At 37.3% G+C, this 19,277-nt stretch overlaps 1 protein-coding gene across 26 annotated transcripts in view; it reads right to left on the bottom strand.

The window, feature by feature from the left end:
• EPB41L3 (erythrocyte membrane protein band 4.1 like 3) overlaps positions 1-19,277 on the bottom strand; it is a 243,028-nt gene that overhangs the window by 49,706 nt on the left and 174,045 nt on the right. For all 26 annotated transcript variants that reach the window (XM_033178269.1, XM_033178260.1, XM_033178267.1 and 23 more), the window contains exons 4-5: positions 3,118-3,222; positions 1,846-1,888 (exon numbers count right to left, since the gene is read on the bottom strand). In XM_033178269.1, the coding sequence (XP_033034160.1) occupies positions 1,846-1,888; positions 3,118-3,222 (148 nt within the window). The remainder of the gene's footprint in view (positions 1-1,845; positions 1,889-3,117; positions 3,223-19,277) is intronic.

The following is a 19,277-nucleotide window of genomic DNA, read 5'->3' on the forward strand; positions in this document are numbered from 1 at the left end:
AAAGAAAAAATGAATCCTTTATACAGCCTTTCTCCTGTCATGATATTATGACTTATCCTTGAACATTTTATATATTTTCAAAGTGCTTTGCAATTATTAATCATCTCAGTATTCCATTAATTAGATGAATAAGAGAACTTCATGCACACAAAATGTTATGATATATATTCAGCATGTCTACTTTAATAACTCTTTAATACTCCTTAGAAAAATATTTATCTTAATTTTTTTCTTAGGATTCCTCAGAACAAAAAATAAGTAGTGTTTTCATCTATTTATCACAACTACAGCTATCTCTGGTTTCCATCTCAATTAACTGTTTCTATTAACCTAATTTGTTATCAAGTTTCTGCTTAGTGGATATATCAAATTTCCCTCAAACATACGGTAAATATGTCTTAATTGTATACATAATCAGTTGACTATCTTATATCTGGAAGTATGGTTATATTTTGTCTTTCTGGGATATTATCTAGTATTGAACCATTTTCAAACTGCTCACTATTAACTATATTTTATTAGTACTTGGGGTATTATTTCGATAGCTCAGGACTTTCAAAGGCACTAAGAAGTATTTGCTTGCTCTTTTAACAGTAAACTGTTGAAAACTTTTACTTATTGAAATGGGAATGATGTTCTTATTAATCAACTGCTCTTAAATGTATTATTTAACTAGAATTAGTTGTTTGAAAGAATTCAGACTTCTCTGACAAAAATACGAATAAAAATGTAGTTATTTTAAGTTAGTATCCATGTTTGCAGCAAAAGTAAGAGCTATAGCAAAGGGTAAAAAATTTTAAAAACTCCTCCTCCTCAACCCCTACCTTGGAGTAATTACCAATAAAATCTTCCTGCTTTCCAAAAGTTTTCCATACATCTATACAGATATAATTTTTTAAAAACAAATGTGATTGTGCTATAGAAAATATTCTGCAAACTGATTTTCACTAAGGAGAACTAATACGTATTTATATGGCTATTCCATGATTGACTTAATAATTTCTTTATACGTGGATAATTAAGATGCTTTTAGTTTTCTCCTACCGTAAATAGTAAGATAGTGAACCTTCATTTGCTATACACATGCACATTTTCCTCGTTAATACATATGCTGAATAAATTTCCCACAAGTGAAATTAAGGGTCAAAGAGTAAGTACAGCTTAAATTTTAATAAATATTGACAAACTGCCCTCTGAAATGATTGAACCAACTTATTCTTGAGTAAATAAGTGCTATAATTTATTATTAAACCCTAATTCTTTGGTCATCTGAATAGGTGAAAAATGATGTGTCATTTTAATTTGCATTTAATCATTCGTAAAATTTAGCAACTTGTTTAATACTTATTAGCTACTTGTATTTTAAATTTGTCACTTGCTCATGCAATTGTTTGGTCCATTAAAATACGTATTTTTCAAATTGCCTTCAGGGGACTAGGAAAAGAGGCTGTTACCAGACAGTAACCTTCAGTTTGACTTGTTATTCCTTTTCAAAGCTATGAAATGATTATGACTTTTATCTGGCCTTTCATACTTTTGTGACTGTTGGAACATTAATAATGCAGTTTGGAACTTTTAAATGGTTAATTGCCAATTCTAACATCAGTTGATTAAATCATACACTTGACATCTATTCACAGGCAGAGAAACAGGCCAACCATCGTAGTCCCTTTGACTCCCAAGTTGTGACAGCTACAAAATGAATGCTATCGGAATTGCCAGATCAAATTTGACACAAGAAAAGTTGGTATTCACGCTAGCCACTTAGGTATGGGCTACAAATTCAGACAACTTGCTCTCTGAAAACCTTCACATTTCCACAAAAAATAATCCAAAAGAACTTACTTCGAACCTGTTTTTTTATTTCCTTAGCAGGGTCCAACCAATTCTGAAAAGGAAAGGACATTTTGAATTTGCATCAGAGGAGAATAAAAATGACTTAATGTTGATTAGGTACAGACTCTCCCGAAACGCAGTGAGAAGTCAGTGGTCGCTGGAAGGCTTCCCTCACTGTGGTCCTTGCCCCACATCTGGTGCCCCTCTGCCAAGCCCTCCAAAGGCCCAGGCACTGGTCGAATGAGAAAATGAACATGTATGCAGTTTGGGCCCGACAAAAGTCTTTTTCTTTTATAACCGTTGCCTTCAGGGATTCAAGCTAGCACAGAAACAGAGGGAAAAAGGCAGAAGATTCTATGTTCAAACAAGTTACTAGGATAAATTAAAACTATATGTAATTGGATACACTGATGTCACAGCCACTCAGTTCCACATTAGAGACTTCTGCAATGAAAGATCCTCAGGTATCCCCCTAGGAAGCTTCCCTAACAAATCAACAGCTGCTTGTGAGTTCTGATTTTCCTCATTGGTAAAATCAGATGTTTAATAATGAAGTTAGCCATTGTCTGGAGAATTCGGGAGGTATTAAGGATGATTTATGGCACAACACCAAAACTAGTAACAACTATGAGCAAAATTTCTGAGTCAGCTTCCAGTGTGAATGCAACGGAAATGATTTCCTTTTCTGTATTTCTCAGGTAGTTATGTGGATTAAGGAGATACAGCCCTGAACAAAGTCTACAGAGATACTGCATTAAACATAAAACGTGTACTAAACACATTAGATAAGTGTCAGGTAAGCACACAATCCCCCTCATATTCTGATTTAAGAAACAATATGAAAGCATAAAAAGATGAATGAAAAATAGGGCAGCAGCAACAGTTACAATCATAATATCTTCACAGAATGTTGGGGTATGAGCATGATTTTTACATAAATATCCATTTATTTTCATTGGTTCAAATAATCTACTGAAATATATTACCCGCCACCCCCTGCAAAAGGTACCACATAAAATGCCTTCCAGGAACCACAGATAACTCAAGCATGAAAAACAAGGGTTCATTTACTGTTACCAGAATATTCCAGATTAAAGGAAGCTGTCAGTGATTTCCTTCATCAAGGAATAGATGATTAACAACATTTACAGACTCAAAGTAGAAAGTGTGGGAGTATGAAGGGAGGTGGAGAAAGTGATCCACCCATTCAGTCTCAGTTCACTTTCTGGCAGTAATGAGCAGTTCAAGCCATCTTATTTTGCATTGCTTTTGATCACTCACCTTCTGGTTTTCAGCATCTCGATACGTAAGCCCAAAGTAGTCTTTCTCTAGCAAGTTCAAGTGTTCGCACACTTTATCAAATAGCACTTGTCCTCTGGAGCGTTTCTACAGGAAACAGAAAAGCAAAGCAAGTCAATAGAACACAAAGAAAGTTCTCCCAAACATCAGAGATAAAACCAGGTAATATTTAAAACATTGCTTGGTGTAACTTTAGGGAGTGACCAACAAGTGTGGTCACTTTGCCATTTCCTGTTAAGTGCAAAAAAGGCTGAAAAATGGGGGTTGGGGGGCAGAGGGGAGGCTTTAATCTACAAAAGCCCACCCCTACGATTAAACAAACAAAAGCAAAGTATCAACAGTGCTACTTAGTACGTACAGGTGACCAGTGGCTGATTTCGAAATAGAAGCAACTGGGGAAAATAATGTGATGCTTGGAGGCCTAAATATGTGAAATATAAAAATCCTGAGAGTGAAAGAGTATAAAACAAACCAACAAAAGCCATATTGCAGAGTGCCCTAACTCAATTATCTAGATTTGGAGTCCTCAACCCCTGGGCCATGGATGGGTACTGGTCCACGGTCTGTTAGGAACAGGGCTGCACAGCAAGAGGTGGGTGGCAGGCGAGCAAGCATTACCACCCGAGCTCTGCCTCCTGTCAGATCAGTGGCAAAATTTGATTCTCATAGGAGTGCGAACCCTATTGTGAACTGTGCATGCAAGGGATCTAGGTTGCGTGCACCTTACGAGAATCTAATGCCTGATGATCTGAGGTGGATCAGTTTCATCCCAAAACCATCCTCCACCCCAGTCCATGGAAAAAAATGATCTTCCATGAAACTGGTCCCTGGTACCAAAAAGGTGGGGGACTGCAGCTCTATGAGATAAACTTCCGAGCCTGAGAAGAATTAACCCTGCTCCTTTTCTTAGGCAGACTCTCACTTAAAACTTTCTATCCCAAATCCTGACTTAGAAATTCTAAGGACCACTTTCTAAAATCCATTAAACAAATTTCATTATTTTTGTTTTGTTTTTCTTTTGTCACCAATTTCAGTTTGTACAGAGTTTTTCTCAACTTTTTTAGAGCAAATCCTTATTAAACATAACAAAATATTAAGTTTAAAGAATACTTGAGCTATCATATATAAATACAAAATAGAGATATATGAGTTATATTTCTGACCATCAAGCAGCCATCTGGAGAAAAAGGTAGTCATTTGGAAAAAAAATTCATCGGCTTAATTTATTGTGACATATCATTTTTTCATCTAATCGTTCAAAGGCCTTTAAACACAGTCATGAAGTCTGTGATGAATTAACTGGCAACAAATAAACTAAACTAGTTTTTTATTAGTGCAGTACTAACATTTTACATCTAATACATTAAGCATATGTCTTTAAGATTTAATGTAATACCAATGAGAAATATGAAAACTGATCAACTATGTCTATGCCAAAATAATAAGCATTCAAAAGACCTGTGACTCGTGTGTTGTGTTACTGTGCAGCTGTAATTATCCTGAAAGCAATTACTCAGTCCCCTCAAGCATGACTATTTAGGAGAAAAGGCAAATTTATGATAGAAAAGTAGGCCTAAATCATAGCTAGCTAAATAATCAATGATGTATTTGGAAAAAACAGTTCCATAAAATATTATGAAAATAAATTACTTGTTAGCAAAACTACGTAACATTGCACATCGGCTATGAATAAATATTACGACAATGACGCCCCCGTTTGCTGGTTTAAATCATTTATTTATAAATAAAAGCATATTATTTCTGAATAATCCTTCACAAATTATAAAGTTTTCACAAAAATGGGTTCTTCTGATGCTTCTATTGGTATGATCTGCTGTTCACAGATAAGAACAGAGGTTCAAAGCAGTTGGATGAGAGAGACAGACTTATGTGATGACCTGGGAAGTGATTTTAGAATCAGGTAAACCTGGGCTTGAATCTTCAGGATGTCCCTTGCAGCTATGTAAAATGGGTATTACACTACTTGCTTCTTTGGGATGGACGACATTAAAATCAAATAATGTATTCAAACGTGGTCTAGTGGTGGCATATTTATTAAGCATTCTATAGATGTCAGCCATTATTATAGCCTGGTGGCTGACAAATGGTAGAATAACTAAAGTAGAGCAGATTATTATACATGTTTTATATAGGAGTACATATCCAACTCCTGGTGGCGCCAATAAGCAGCTTTATAATTAACATGTCCCACTCTTTAGATATCAAATGCCTACTTACTACCTAATTGCTTTAGCTTGACCCTTTTTTTTTTTTTTTTTTTTTTTTTTTTACCTACATACACACAACATAGAAAAATATATATCAGTGTCTGGCCAAATACTTTCTCAATGAGTAAACAAAAACCAAAACAAATGCAAACACAAAAACTTTTCTCTACAAGGCTTCACAGGACCCTATGTCTCCTATATTCTCTGACCCAAGAGACCGCAGCCAGTTCTCAATGGAGGAATCATTTCTGAATATGCTGCAGGCTGCCCTGGTCATAGTTACAATTCTCCACTTTCTGGCTGCTGTGTTCTTTCCTTTGCCTAACAAGAGACATGGGTTAGCTCAAGCACAGACTGTTAATGCTAACTGGCTCTCACTTTTCTGGTTCCTCGCAATTTGATTTCTATTAATGAGTCCCACCTTTCTCCTAAATAGACCAGACCTTTTCTTACTGAATATTTTAAACATATTTTAAACCCTAGTTTTAAAGACAATGACATACTAGTCCACACTGGAGATTTTTTTTCCTAGCCCTTAGAGCTGAGACCAGTTGTCTGATATCAACTGTAGATGGTTATATCATGGGATGGAAGCAACGAAATTCTGACCTGCTAAACATAAGCATGGCCACCAACCAACTGGGTGACTCTGGAAAAGGTTTTTAAGTTATTTGGGTCTCCATTTTCTCATCCTTGAGTGGGGATGTAAGATTCTACTGGGCAAGATGTTTATGGGCTTGAGGCTCTTACTGGGCTTCCTTTTGCAAACCACTAATGGATTGAGGCACTCTCTCCCATAGCACCCAGAGCGGGCATCAGCATCCTTCTTCACATCATGATGAGAAAGATGCTGCCAATGGATAGAGGTGGGACATGACATGAAACTTATTTTCCAGCCCTGGACTGGATCCCTTCTCTCCCAACTCTGAAAGTTTCTTGATTCTTCTAACCCAGATAATTTTTTTTCTAGCATATTATTCAACTTTCCAAGTCAACTAATTCTACTTGTTGATATCTGCATGTACCTGCAGGTAATAATGTTTATCATATGACTAAATCTCAACAATCAATCAGACTGGAAATTTTGGAAAAATTATGTTTATTATGGTTTCAAAGACATGTTGTTCATTAAGTAATCAAATCTAGGTATCTTACTATCATTGGGTGTGGTTACATGCTACACTATGAGTCAAGAACTGAGTAATTTTTTTAAAAAAAAGAGGTATTCTAAACTGATGGATAATTTAACTAATCAGAAAAGACTGAGATTTTAGTCTTACAGTTCTTTGTGAGTGGTTAAATCATCTCTGACTCAAAAGCATTCAGTTTGTGTATAGTATTCAGTATGATGTCATCCCCAAAACGTGATTTTACTTTCCTAGAGTAACAAACCAATGGTAGCTTGCCCTCTTCTTAAAACTTCCCCTGACAAACTGCATTTCTGTTTCTGATAAGGTAAACGGACATACCGCAGTCCAACAATCAGGAAAGCTTTAAAGGAAATATCCTAAAAATGGCATATCTCCAAGCAACAAGTTTCATAACTTTTTACATTTTTTCTTTAATTAAAAACTTTTCCAAATTGATTCTTGAAATCGTTGGGTGTTAGGAGATGTTTGTCAAAAGAGAACTTAAAGAGAATGAAAAGGTAAGCCAGAGACTGGCTGAAAATATTTGCAAAACACATATCTGATAAAGAACTGGTACCCAAGACATACAAAGAACTCTTCAAACACAATACGAAAACAACCCAATTTAAAAATGGGCAAAATATCTGAACTGACACCTTACCAAAGATATACAGAGAGCAAATAAGCATATGAAAAGATGTTCCACATCAAATGTCATTAGAGAACTGCAAATTAAGACAGCAGTGAGATAGCTCCACACGTATGTCAGAATGGCTAAAATCCAGAACAATAAAAATACCAAGTGCTCGTGAGGATGTGGAGCAACAGGAACTCTTACTCATTGTTGACAAGACTGCGAAATGGTAGAGCTGCTCTGGAAGACAGTTTGGCAGTTTCTTACAAAACTAAACCTATTCTTGCAATATTCAACAATCATGCTCCTTGGTATCTACCCAAATGAGTTGAAAACTCATGTCCACTCAAAAACTTGCACACAAATGTTTATAACAGCTTTATTCATAATTGCCAAACCTTGGAAGCAACCAAGAAGTCCTTCTTTATGTGAATGAAGACACAAACTGTGGTGCATTCAGATAATGGAATAATGTTCACTGATAAAACAATGAGCTATCAAGATATTAAAGAACCTTAAATGCATACTGCTAGGTGAAACAAGTTCATCTGAAATGAATGCATACTGTATGATTCCAGCTACAGTAGTCTCCCGTTATCTATGGGATTTTATGTTCCAAGGCCCCGAGTGGATGCCTAAAACCACAGGTAGTAGTGAATGCTACGTATTCTGTTTCTTCCTATACATATATACTTTTGATAAAGTTTAATTTATAAAATAGGCACAGTAAAAGATTAACAATAACTGATAGTAAGATAGAATAATTACAAAATAAACTGTAATAAAAGTTATGCGAGTGTGGTCTCTATCTCTCCCTCAAAATATCTTACTGTACTGAACTCACCTGCTTTCAGACAGTGACTGTGGGTAAGTGAAACTGTGGAGAACGGTATGGGGAAGTGAGACTGCAGATAATGGGTGGGGGGGACTACTGTACATATCATCCTAGAAAAGGCAAAACTAAGGGAAAAAGGCAAAACTTAAGGCAAAAAGACCAATGGTTGCCAAGGGTTTGGGGGTGGGGAGCGATGAATAGGTGGCTAACAGGGGATGTGGGGGACAATGAAACGGTCCATTATCTGTATGATCATGAAATGGTGAAAGCATGACATTGTATATTTGTCAAAACCCACAGGATGAATAGCACAAAGAATAAACTGTAATGTAAACTATGGACTTCAGTCAACAATACTGTGTCAATATTGGTTTATCAGTTGTTAACAAATGTGCCACACTAATGCAAAATGTTAAAAATAGGGGATCCTTCCTGTAAGAAATAGCAAAAAATAAAAATAGGGAAACTGGGGGGTGAGGGGAAGAGTGTGAGGGGGTATATAGGAACTCTGTGCTTTCTGCTCAAGTTTTTCTATAAACCTAAAACTGCTCCAGAAAAATACATCTACTAATTAAAAAGAGAAAGACTGACAAAAAGTACATTCTTAGTTTAAATTGTTAATAAAATAATTACTTAAGAAACTTAGCTAAAAAAAAAAAAAGTTAAGCTCCAAATGATGGTACTTTCATCATGAGTAAATACAAACTTAAAATTTTAATTGAATCAACATTTTAGGAAATTCAAAACTTAACCTGATAATTCCCCACTTATGTTGGTTTTCCCCTTGAAATTAACTTGCCTAAGAAACTAGGTCATTTGCTTGTGGAGTTCTTTCAGTGTAGATTCTGCTGTTTGCATCTTTATGGTGTAATTTACCAGCTCTCCCAGTCTCCTGAATGGCCCCTAAACTGGGAGTTACATCTAGAAGCTTCGTCAGGTTCTGGTTTGTTTTTCATAAATGATACTTCATAAGGAGGCATTACATGACTGCTTGATGTTTTTTTAAATGTGTGATATTAGCAGCCACTGATGATCATTGTCCTATATCATTCATTCCAGACTGCAAAATGGTGATATTCTAATCTGAATCATTTCTTCTCCATTTATTAACTGGAGCATGTTTATAAAGAGGTATTTCTTTTTGTCAAAACTATTTGTTTACCCAGTGACACAGTTTAAGTAAGAAAATGAAGATAAATGCTTGTTTCTCTCCCTTGATCCATTTTCAAGATAATGAGTTGGCTCCCTAGCATCACCCAACGTCACCAATTAGATCTTTTGGCTTCATACTATCATGATGAACTCATTGAGTTAAACAGTTCTGATGTGTTTCAATCCATCTCAGGCATTACCCAAAATGACGCTCTCAGTGTCCCACATGTTCTGCTTTGCCTGTTAGGTCCTCTCGTCCTTCAAGAGGTTTCTCCAGTACCAACTTTCTGAAGCATTTCCTGTCTTCCCAGACAAATGTGATTTCTCTCTCCTTTGGACTTTGTAGCGCTTTATGGCTGCACTCTCTATATCCTGCCTTACATCCCAGCTGTGTCTCTGGGCACTCACGTGCCCTGACGGTAAAGACATTTGCAATGGCATTGGGCCTCCTGCATGTCATATTTCACGGCGTCTCTTTTTTTTGTCAAATTCCATTAAGAGATTAAAACAATAACTTGATGAAACTTTACAAAAGTATTTTTCTTACTAGCAAGCCATAAGCAATGACACAGAAGCAATGTTTTAAACCAGTGGTTTTCAACCGTGGATCCTGGGGGCACTTAAAACATGTCAGTGTCCAGGCCCCTACCTCAGGTCAATTACATTGGAATTTCTGAAGTTGGACCAAGGCATCCGCTTTTTGCTTTGCTTTGATGGAGTCTCACTCTGTTGCCCAGGCTGGAGTGCGGTGACATGATCTCAGCTCACTGCAATCTCTGCCTTCTGGGTTCAAGTGATTCGCCTGCTTCAGCCTCCCGAGTAGCTGGGATTACAACTGCCCACCACCAGGTCTAGCTAATTTTTGTATTTTTAGTAGAGACATGGTTTCGACACTTTTAGTTGAGACGTGGTCACTCAAACCCCTGACCTCAAGTGATCCATCCACCTTGGGCTCCAATCTTTTTTAAAGATTCCCAGGTAATGCATGCTGGTATGCTGATATGGCTGAACAGTCACTTTATATTAAAATGTGTTTGCAACTTGTAAATTTTTAAATATGAGGACTCTAAAGACATTTTACGTTTTTGGGAGGAAGTATGTAGCTTTTTCAGATTTAGTCTAGGCTAAATTAAATTCATAGTTGCATTATAGTAAAATTGGTTTACACAGACACATGTGCCTAAAATCCATTTTTTTTTTTTTTTTTTAGCGGCAGGGTCTCACTCTGTCACCCTAGAGTACAGGGGTGCAATCATAGCTTATTGCAGCCTCGACCTCCTGGGCTCAAGTAATCCTCCCACCCCAGTCAGCATACAGGCATGTAACATCATTTCCGGCAAATCTTATAAAAATTCTTTTGTAGAGATGGGGTCTTTCTATGTTGACCTAGGCTTAAAAATCTGAAGACATTCATTCCAACACATTTTCCTGAAAAATAAAAGTTCTCAGGAAATGATAAACCAGTCAAATGCTAAAATAAAATGACATAAATCAGAAATAATAAACCACTAAAGTGTGGAAAGAAACACAAAAACACTAACTTTCATTAAAAACTATGAATACAACATAAGAAAAATAGAAATGTTTAGAAATTTGTTGTGTTTTTTTTAAGAAACAGGGAGACACTTTCCCTTTGTATAGTTAAAATATACTTTTACTCAAGATCCTGTTACATTACTAAAGAATGACCCTTAGTACGTTAATAAATGTCTTGATCTCCTCTTTAGAGCCAGGAGCATTCACATCTTCCCTAGCAGGTAACTGGGGTGACTGACAGGTACAAACACCTGCCATTGAACCCAGGGAGGACAACTCTCCTTGGCACAGCTTTCTCCAAAATGGGCATTGCTTCCATTCCTGAATCCTTATAAATCATCTCTTAATCTGCGCCCAAGACAATGAGTGCAAAAGCAGGAAGACACAAATTGCGTCAAGTTTCAGCACCGGACTACAATATAATAGTTTTTTTCCTTCACTCTTACAAAGCTATGAATCAGCCTGAGTGAAGTCCTCTTCTGGCACAGCTGAAATTAGAGAAATCTGTCAAGTCAAAAACTGTCTTTTAGCCTTAGAAGACAGGGTACAGTTATCTATCTGAAGCTGTATAGTCACGAAGAGGAGGAGGAGAACAAGTTGTTTAGCTTGAGAACTGGAGCTAAGCAGCAGTCCCTGCTGCTCAGGAAGGAATGGGGCTCCTGCATCAGAAGGTGTGTGTGTCGGCAATGCTCTTCAGGATGCACACATGCGTTTCTTTAGACAATAATGTTGAAAAATGAAAATAAAAAAGCCTCCTGCCTATGCTGGCTTAGGCTCAAATCCACTTGTGTTACTACAAGAAATTATGGAGGGCTATGATATTGAAAATTTCCAGCAAAACTGATGCTTCTGTATCCTTATTTGAGGGGCCGTCTACATCCCAAGTACTTCATTCTCTCCATCACCTATCTTCCTCACACAGACCCCTGATTTTCTTTTGGAAGTTATATTCCTTCATGAGTGTAGTATTTTGTGAAGTCCTATTTCTGCTCCCTGAGGACGGAAAACTGCTTGCCCTTTTTACTGCCCGGGTATGGTGTCCTGAACACAGCAGGCATTCGATCTATGTGTCTAAGAAGTGCTACTGACAGGAATTTCAAGAAAGAATTTTTTCTCACATTATTTTGGACGAATCTAACAAAACGTCATCTTTTTCCCCCCATGCTTCCTGCCCTAATTGCGTTTTTTCCTCCCTGAATGCCTTTTCATTTTCCTCACATTTAAAGGTCACTCGGACTTGTCTTTATTTCTAAATGACTGCACTACCATTTACCTCAAAGATGGAGCCTCTGAAGGGCTCACCAAACTCTCTGGGCCACAGCCCAAATCAGACACCTGGACTCTGCGTAAGTCACCTTTCCTGGGCTTCCTTTTTTCCTAATGCATTCTTGATAGAAAAATACTCTATAACATTGCCTTGAAATTTAAGTGGAGAGTGGTTTTTGTTTTTGTTTTTTTTTTAAATCCATACTTGGAAAATGCCAAAGGGCCATAGTCAAACCCAGGAACAAAAGATGGTGGTGTCTGGTCTGGGACAACAGAGTCCATAAAGCCTGAGAAAGGGCTGGAGCTGGGAAGCCCTAAGAAGAAAGATAAGGCACCAGCTATCCTATGTGCATCTCCTGTCTTTTTGGGCTTTTTGTCTCAAGTGTACGTGCAATGCCATGTTTAAGAAGCATGGAAAGTCCATTATCCACATCCATTCTCAAGAGGCAGGACTTAATGGGATCTTTCAGCCTATGTACTAACCCCAAATGTGATCCAGGCAGCATATGCACAGAGGGCTGATGTGAGAGGCAGAGATCACATTTCTTCTCTCTAGATGGTACATATATTGTCAGTCCTTTCTTTAAATTCATGAGCAACCAGCTCTTCAGAAAACCATGAGGGTAACTTCTTTCAAACATTCGTCAGTCAGTCAACAATTGTTCTGTCACATTCTCATTTAATCAAGTTAGCAATAATGATCTGGAGCCTTCTGTTAAACATAGGAATATGAAACTATTTCCTGGTCTTGGTAAGTTTATAAATAAAACAGTGAACATATGTGTTTAATTTCCAGGTCTAAATTATCTACAGATGAGAATTCATCTGGCGTTATTTAAACACCTTTAAGATGGATATTCCTACCCACTGAAAGTTTGTCTTCCCATTATTCAAGTACAGTATATTAGACAGTCCCGAGGCCGGACTCTAGTTCTACAACTAATCAGCTCTGTGATGTTAGACAAGTTATTTAAACCTCTCTGAGCTTCACTGTTTTCATTATAAAATGGAAATAATAAGGGTACTTATGCATAGGATTGTTGCATTAAGATAAAACACTGGAACGTACATTGCCTACCTTATGGGAAGCGTGAGCAATAAACGTGGGTGATTATTATTAGACCTTTTTGATAAGGAGCCTGATAAATGTAAGGTTTCCAATGCTGAATTTGGAATAGAGACTGATGTACTATTAAAATCCTATTTATTCTACAATGAAATCATAGAAAACAATTCATACCATTACTCTTATGAAAAACAAATCTCTTCTCTTTATATAGGTGAAACTGGGAAATGATTCAAAAATAGTATTGATATTAGTAAACTGAGTCTACATTCAATTTTTATTCATAAACACACACTCACAGAACAGTTTTAAATACATATTGCGTATACTGGCACATTTTGGTATTATACATTGTAAGCCAAAACATAAGATAGTGTAATAGCATCATGTAGATGGCATACAGCAATGGCCAAACTAGACTGAGCTGTTTACATGCAGTAGAGTTGACCTGTGTTTTGACTTAGATTCAGTGCACAAACACTTCAAACACACACATGACAAAAGTACCTTCCTACATATCAAGCCCATCGACCTTTCTTTAAAGGCACTTTTATTTTTTAATCAGCTACAATTGGTTCCTGCCTTCATTTGCTGTTGTAATTTCAGTCTCTATTTGAAACCAGGCTTTTGCACTCAGAGATGTGCCCTGTGGTAGATGATAAGGCATGCTTCTTGGCTAGCGAAAACGTCGGGCTTGATTTTTTGCAAAGAGTTTCACATCACACATATGAGATGTTGGCAGCAAAGTGTCAGACAACATTTCCTGCTGTTAATCTGCTAAGGATTCGGGTCACTAAGCCAATGCGTGCAAAATGAATGCAGAAAAAGAAGTCTAAGAAGGAGGAACGTTTGAAACAGACACATACTTAAACTTGAATCACATAAAATAATTATATTAGCTAATTCTGAATGACGTGAAACTTTGAGAATTTTCCTGTGAGAGGAAGTACTTAATGTCTTTTGTAAGAATTCTCAAAAAAAAAAAAAAAAAAAAAACCCAGACAAACAAAACTTGAATTGTGATTTATAATCCATTTGGTCAAATGAAGAGCTATATGCAATTCAAATATTGACAATAAAAACACCACTTTCAATAATATGAATTTAATGACTATGAATTTCTAGCACTGTCACTTTTCAATTCTATAAGGCATTGATAATGAAAACAACGTAAGAATAATATTGTCATTGCTTTAAAAAAGTATGTACTAAGTGAATCTGTGTCCTTTTCTGTCCATCAACTATTTAAGCCTATATTAGTAGGGCAAAGCTGAGAATAAATAGAAAGAGAAAGAATGTCAAGGTTATTATATAAACTACCAGTGTATCATTTTACCAGTTAAATATAAATGTTTAAATTAAAATGATATTGTAATCTATGTAAGACCTGTAATGAAATGTAAGTAAGTGGTTAAAAAAACAGGACATGCTCACACTGTAAATGATGCTTAGTTCAGTCTTGTCTGCACTTGAACATATCATATTTTAGATGAGTATTTAAAGTCCAGTAGATAGGGGAAGAAAAAACCTTTTCAATCATTAAATATTTTGATTCTGTATACTTTTTGTTTTTCGTTTCTGATACATGTAATACCCTGTTTGAGCCACTGAGGGGTATAGTTGGGTCTACACGTCAAAGGTCAGTATTGTTTTCTAACACTCCTCTGTGAGGGCATCCTGGCTTAATACTGCGTGAACCCACAATCCCGGAAAGCCAGTGCTAATCCTCTTTGCCCAGTCGTTCCCACTCCTGTAACAGGGGTAGGGAGGAAGCTGCTGAACCCTGCTAAGAAGATGGGAGGCCTGGTCTAATTGGAGAACCAGACCAGGCAGGCCCTGTCTTCTGGGCTCAGCAGAGTGAGAAGCTGGAGCAGCAGGGAGGCGCGCTCACTGCAGCGATCCCATGGCTCAGCAGCCTCCAAGGAATGGTAGTCACTGCTCCTTCCCCAATCTCAGATGACTATTTCTTTAAGTTTTGTGGTTACAATCTGTAAAACATATGAGTAACATTTGCAAATGGTAGTAAATAACAATCGCATAAAAAGTGAAACCATAAGGCAAACTGAACTCTCAAAATGGCTTCAAGATAGGTACGCCTTTTTCCCTGAGGAGTAACTCTAATGTTCTTTTATCTGTAGGAAAATAGCATACATTCTATTCAAGCAAAAGTAAAAGATTACATAGGCTTTTAGACTGCACTGCTTTTTCTCTGCTTGTGATAAGGCAATTGTCTTTCCTGGAGCTTATCTGCCCTCGGGGCCAAACTTGAGTAAGGTTGAGCACTGAGGGGCTTTTTTGGAAGTCTTGCTGATCCTATAAACCAGCTCTCTCCTTGCTTTCATTTGGTGGAACAAGTGGTCTCAGATGGCACAGTGGGCAGTGAAGTGAAAATTTAGGGAGGTTATCCCTGAGACTGTATCATTTATTTTAACTTCTGTTTTTACCATTGAAAAAGGAAAAAAAAAAACAAACCACGGATCTCAGGGAGAAGACAGCTATATGACAAGATCATGGTTTAGCTATCAGATTCAGTAGCGAGAGATGCTTCTGGGACACAGACAGCAAAAGCCTAACTGTGGGAAGTCCCTGCAGGGGCCTCCCAGGCTTGCCTGCCTCTGTGGCTTCCCTGCTATCTCACGTCTTCCCCTCCCAGGCTCTCTCCTACAAACAGGAGATTGCACACACACCTCCACGCCCTGAAGCCTTCTACCCACTCATCCTTCTACCACTCAAGCACCCCTTCCTCAGGATTCCACCCCTGAACTGCAGGACTAGGTTAAATCTCAGGGAAGATGTTTTTATAGCTCCTGCATTGCCACTGTCAGGGGGGCACTTTTATTTTTGTATTAGAATTTGAGTCGTGGTTGCCGTAGCCTACCCATAAGCCATTTCCACTCACCACTGTATTCTTACAGTGTCAGGCATTGAGCAGAAACATTTTTTTGAAAATATCGAAGAAAATCAAGCTAAATAAATGCATCTGGGGTTCATTTCCTGCTTTAAAACTCTTCAACAACTGCTCTAATCTTTGAAATTTGTTCATGACCAATTTGTTTATATTTCTCTGCCATGCGGGTATAATCTTCTCTGGCTAGAACTACAGTGGTGAATTTTTACCCCCATTTTTGTAAAAAGAGAATACTTTATTTCCACAAATGAAAAACCTGTTAGTTTTTTAATGTTCCACCTCAAATGTCATATAAAGGTTAACTTCCTGATAAACTTCTCAAGTTTCCCCCAAGGAGTAAGTGGTCTGAAACTGTGGTTTGACTCTATTACTTTGATTTGATACACATTTTATCCTTCACAAAATAGAAAAATACATGATGGATCATGGTTTCTAAGGAGAGGTCTTGGCTAAACTGTATTAGGCCACACGAATTGCCCAGTTATCAACACACCTGGATCTGGACACCACCTGATTAGTAGGTGTGGTCATCTGATGAATGCAGATGGCAGTTCCGGGCATGGTAGGGGGATGTGTCTCAGATTCTCTTCTCAAAACTTTAAACTCCTGGATAACTAGGAAAAATATTCTCTCCCCCTATCTAACTATAGAAACAAACATGTGAATAACAGTTTGGAGTATCAACTATTAAATCTGTAATTGGTCTTGTACCTAAAAACTGTTCTAAAACTGACAGTGACATTTTTGTAGCAGTCAGCATATTTAATGGACTAAAATGGACTAACAGTTAATAATCCTATAAATGAAATGAAGTAATGGACATATGTGGGCACATATTTTGCTTTGAGGTTATCTTGAAGACTACAGAAAAAATTACATTGCTCAAGCTTAAATGTCCTATGAGTGCTTTAAAGTTTTTATGGGTTAAAATTATTGAAGTCATGCTCTATAAAGTACAGTTCTGGGATCCTGAGTATCCCTTTGTCTCTAAAATGGCCTAGATCCAAATTTTTGAGGTATATTTTAACCTCAGGCACTTCTGTGATCCACGTCCTTGCAGAAGGAGGGTGATACTCTCTTTGTGAATATGTTCTAGTCAAATCCTCATCTCTCATGAGAAGATGCCCATCATCTCTAGCACTGATATTTTAAAATACAGCTCTGAGTCCAGGCGTGGTAGAGCATGTCTTTAGTCCCAACGACTCAAGCGGCTGAGGAAAGAGGATTGCCTGGTCCCAGGAATTGGAGTACAGCCTGGGCAACAAAGTAAGACCCCATTTCGAAAATAAGCAAACAAATATATAGCTCTGAGATATTGCCTAGATATTGTAACTATCTTGATCCCATTCATTGGCTTCTAGTAGGAAGCCAATTAATTTGTGTATTGACAGCCTAATGTCTACTGGTCTCTCTTTTTTTTTTTTTTTTGAAGGCCTTATCAGATTTATTATAAATTATTAATTTTTGACTTTTGCTTCTTGTTTAAGTTTTCTAACTTAGTGTTGGGCACATCCATAACTTAACTATAACCTTGGCAGTTGTTTTAGATCTTTTTGAAGATAAAAAGATAAAATAAATGTATTTTTAAATCTCTCATTAATTAAAATTAAAATTTCTGGTTATATAAAGGAAGTTCTTAATCTGTATCTATTGAATGAGAATGTAAATTTTAAGCTGCAATCCTCTTACGGAAATAAATTCAGAAATTATGTATTCCTGGGGATATTCTGATTTCTCTTCTGCTAATAATATCAGTGTGTAACAGACATACATATGCATTTGATTATACATGACACACACACCAAATGAATGCAATCAAAATGTATACTTTTTTCCTAAAATAAACTACCTATTATCATAGACTCATAAGGAAGGAAAGACTGCAGACTATACAAAATTATCTCTAGAAGATGATTTTAAATTTCTTATTTTTAAACTTTTATTTTAGAGTTGGGGTACATGTGCAGATGTTATATTGGGATATTGCATGAGGCTGAGGTTTGGGGTACAGTTGATCTTGTTGCCCAGGTAGTGACCATAGTACCCAATAGGTCATTTTCAGTCCTTTCCCTGACCCTCTCTCCCTCATTTTGGAGTTCCCAGTGTCTATGTCCCTATTTTTGTGTGCATGTATATACCCAATGTTTAGTTCCCACTTATAAATGAGATTGTGCAGCATTTGGTTTTCTGTTCCTCATTAGTTTGCTGAGGATAATCACTGGCTGCTTTTCTCTGCTGACTGGCTCAGCAGGTTCATGGCTGCTACATATGAGTGGCCTCTCACTTGGGTTCTCTCGGTAATGGTCCTTCAGGGAGATGGCTGGGAAACAGCACACTGCAGGCCCAACCCATCTTCTGTGACAGTCCCACCATCTAAACTTGTTAGGGAAGGAACTAGAAAGCCCATTTTGGCCCCATGTCAATTCCACATTCTCTAGTTTTATCCATACCAAAATTCCTGTGTCTAAAAAATGTGACACATAAACACATAGATATGTATATGTACATATTTGCACATATGTGTGTGTGGATGTGGTATGTGTACTAAACATCATAACACGTTGCATCTCACATACATAACGAGGAGCATAATCTCAAACTGATGAATCATTACTTAATGCTTATTAAAGGTTTGCTTGAGAGGAAGAATGATTACGAGATGTTTCTGACGGCTGTTCACAGTCCACTCCTTGAATAAGCTTTCAGAGAGCTGCAGCAGAGTTTCTCTTAAACTGGCTCTGGAATAAACTCACTCCTTTTCACCTACCAAGTAGTTTTTGTGGCATGGACACTGGCTCGAGGCTTTCTCCTCTGTGCCTGTTAGAGATCTCAGAACATGCCTTTTGTGGACTAACCTCAAGCCTGGCTTCTTACTCTCATTTTCTCTTGGTCTGCTTTCTACGTATTTATTTTCTCTTCATTATGTTGGGTACATTTACGTAAAACAGCCTAAGTCCTTGCTAGAACATGGGGTTTAAATAACGGAAATCCGAAGTTAAAGTAAAATTCAGTTTTGAAATACTACATTTCCAATTTTAGTGGTGGTGTTTTATTGTTTTTCCCCTATCACGAGGAATTCGCAATCATCATACTATTAAAGAAAGCTCTGTAAGTCGTGATGTCTGGGCAGTATTTTTTCTAAAGGAATAACTGGAGACATTAACCAAGCATTTTGCTTGGGGTAATCATTTACAACCATTCATGTGTTTTACAAGCTCAGCCTAATGGCATTTCCCTAAAGAATGTGGTGCCTTTTTAGTGACTTTATTTGCTGTCACCATGGCATTCCATAAAAAATAACAAGTCTCTGTATTCCTTCCAGTTTTCCAAACACCATAACAAGAACCAATTCCTTACACTGCCTGTGCATCTGCACACCATCACTCA

The sequence above is a fragment of the Trachypithecus francoisi genome, unplaced genomic scaffold (assembly GCF_009764315.1).
Source record: "Trachypithecus francoisi isolate TF-2019V2 unplaced genomic scaffold, Tfra_2.0 Lachesis_group19, whole genome shotgun sequence".
Classification (NCBI taxonomy): Eukaryota; Metazoa; Chordata; class Mammalia; order Primates; family Cercopithecidae; genus Trachypithecus; species Trachypithecus francoisi.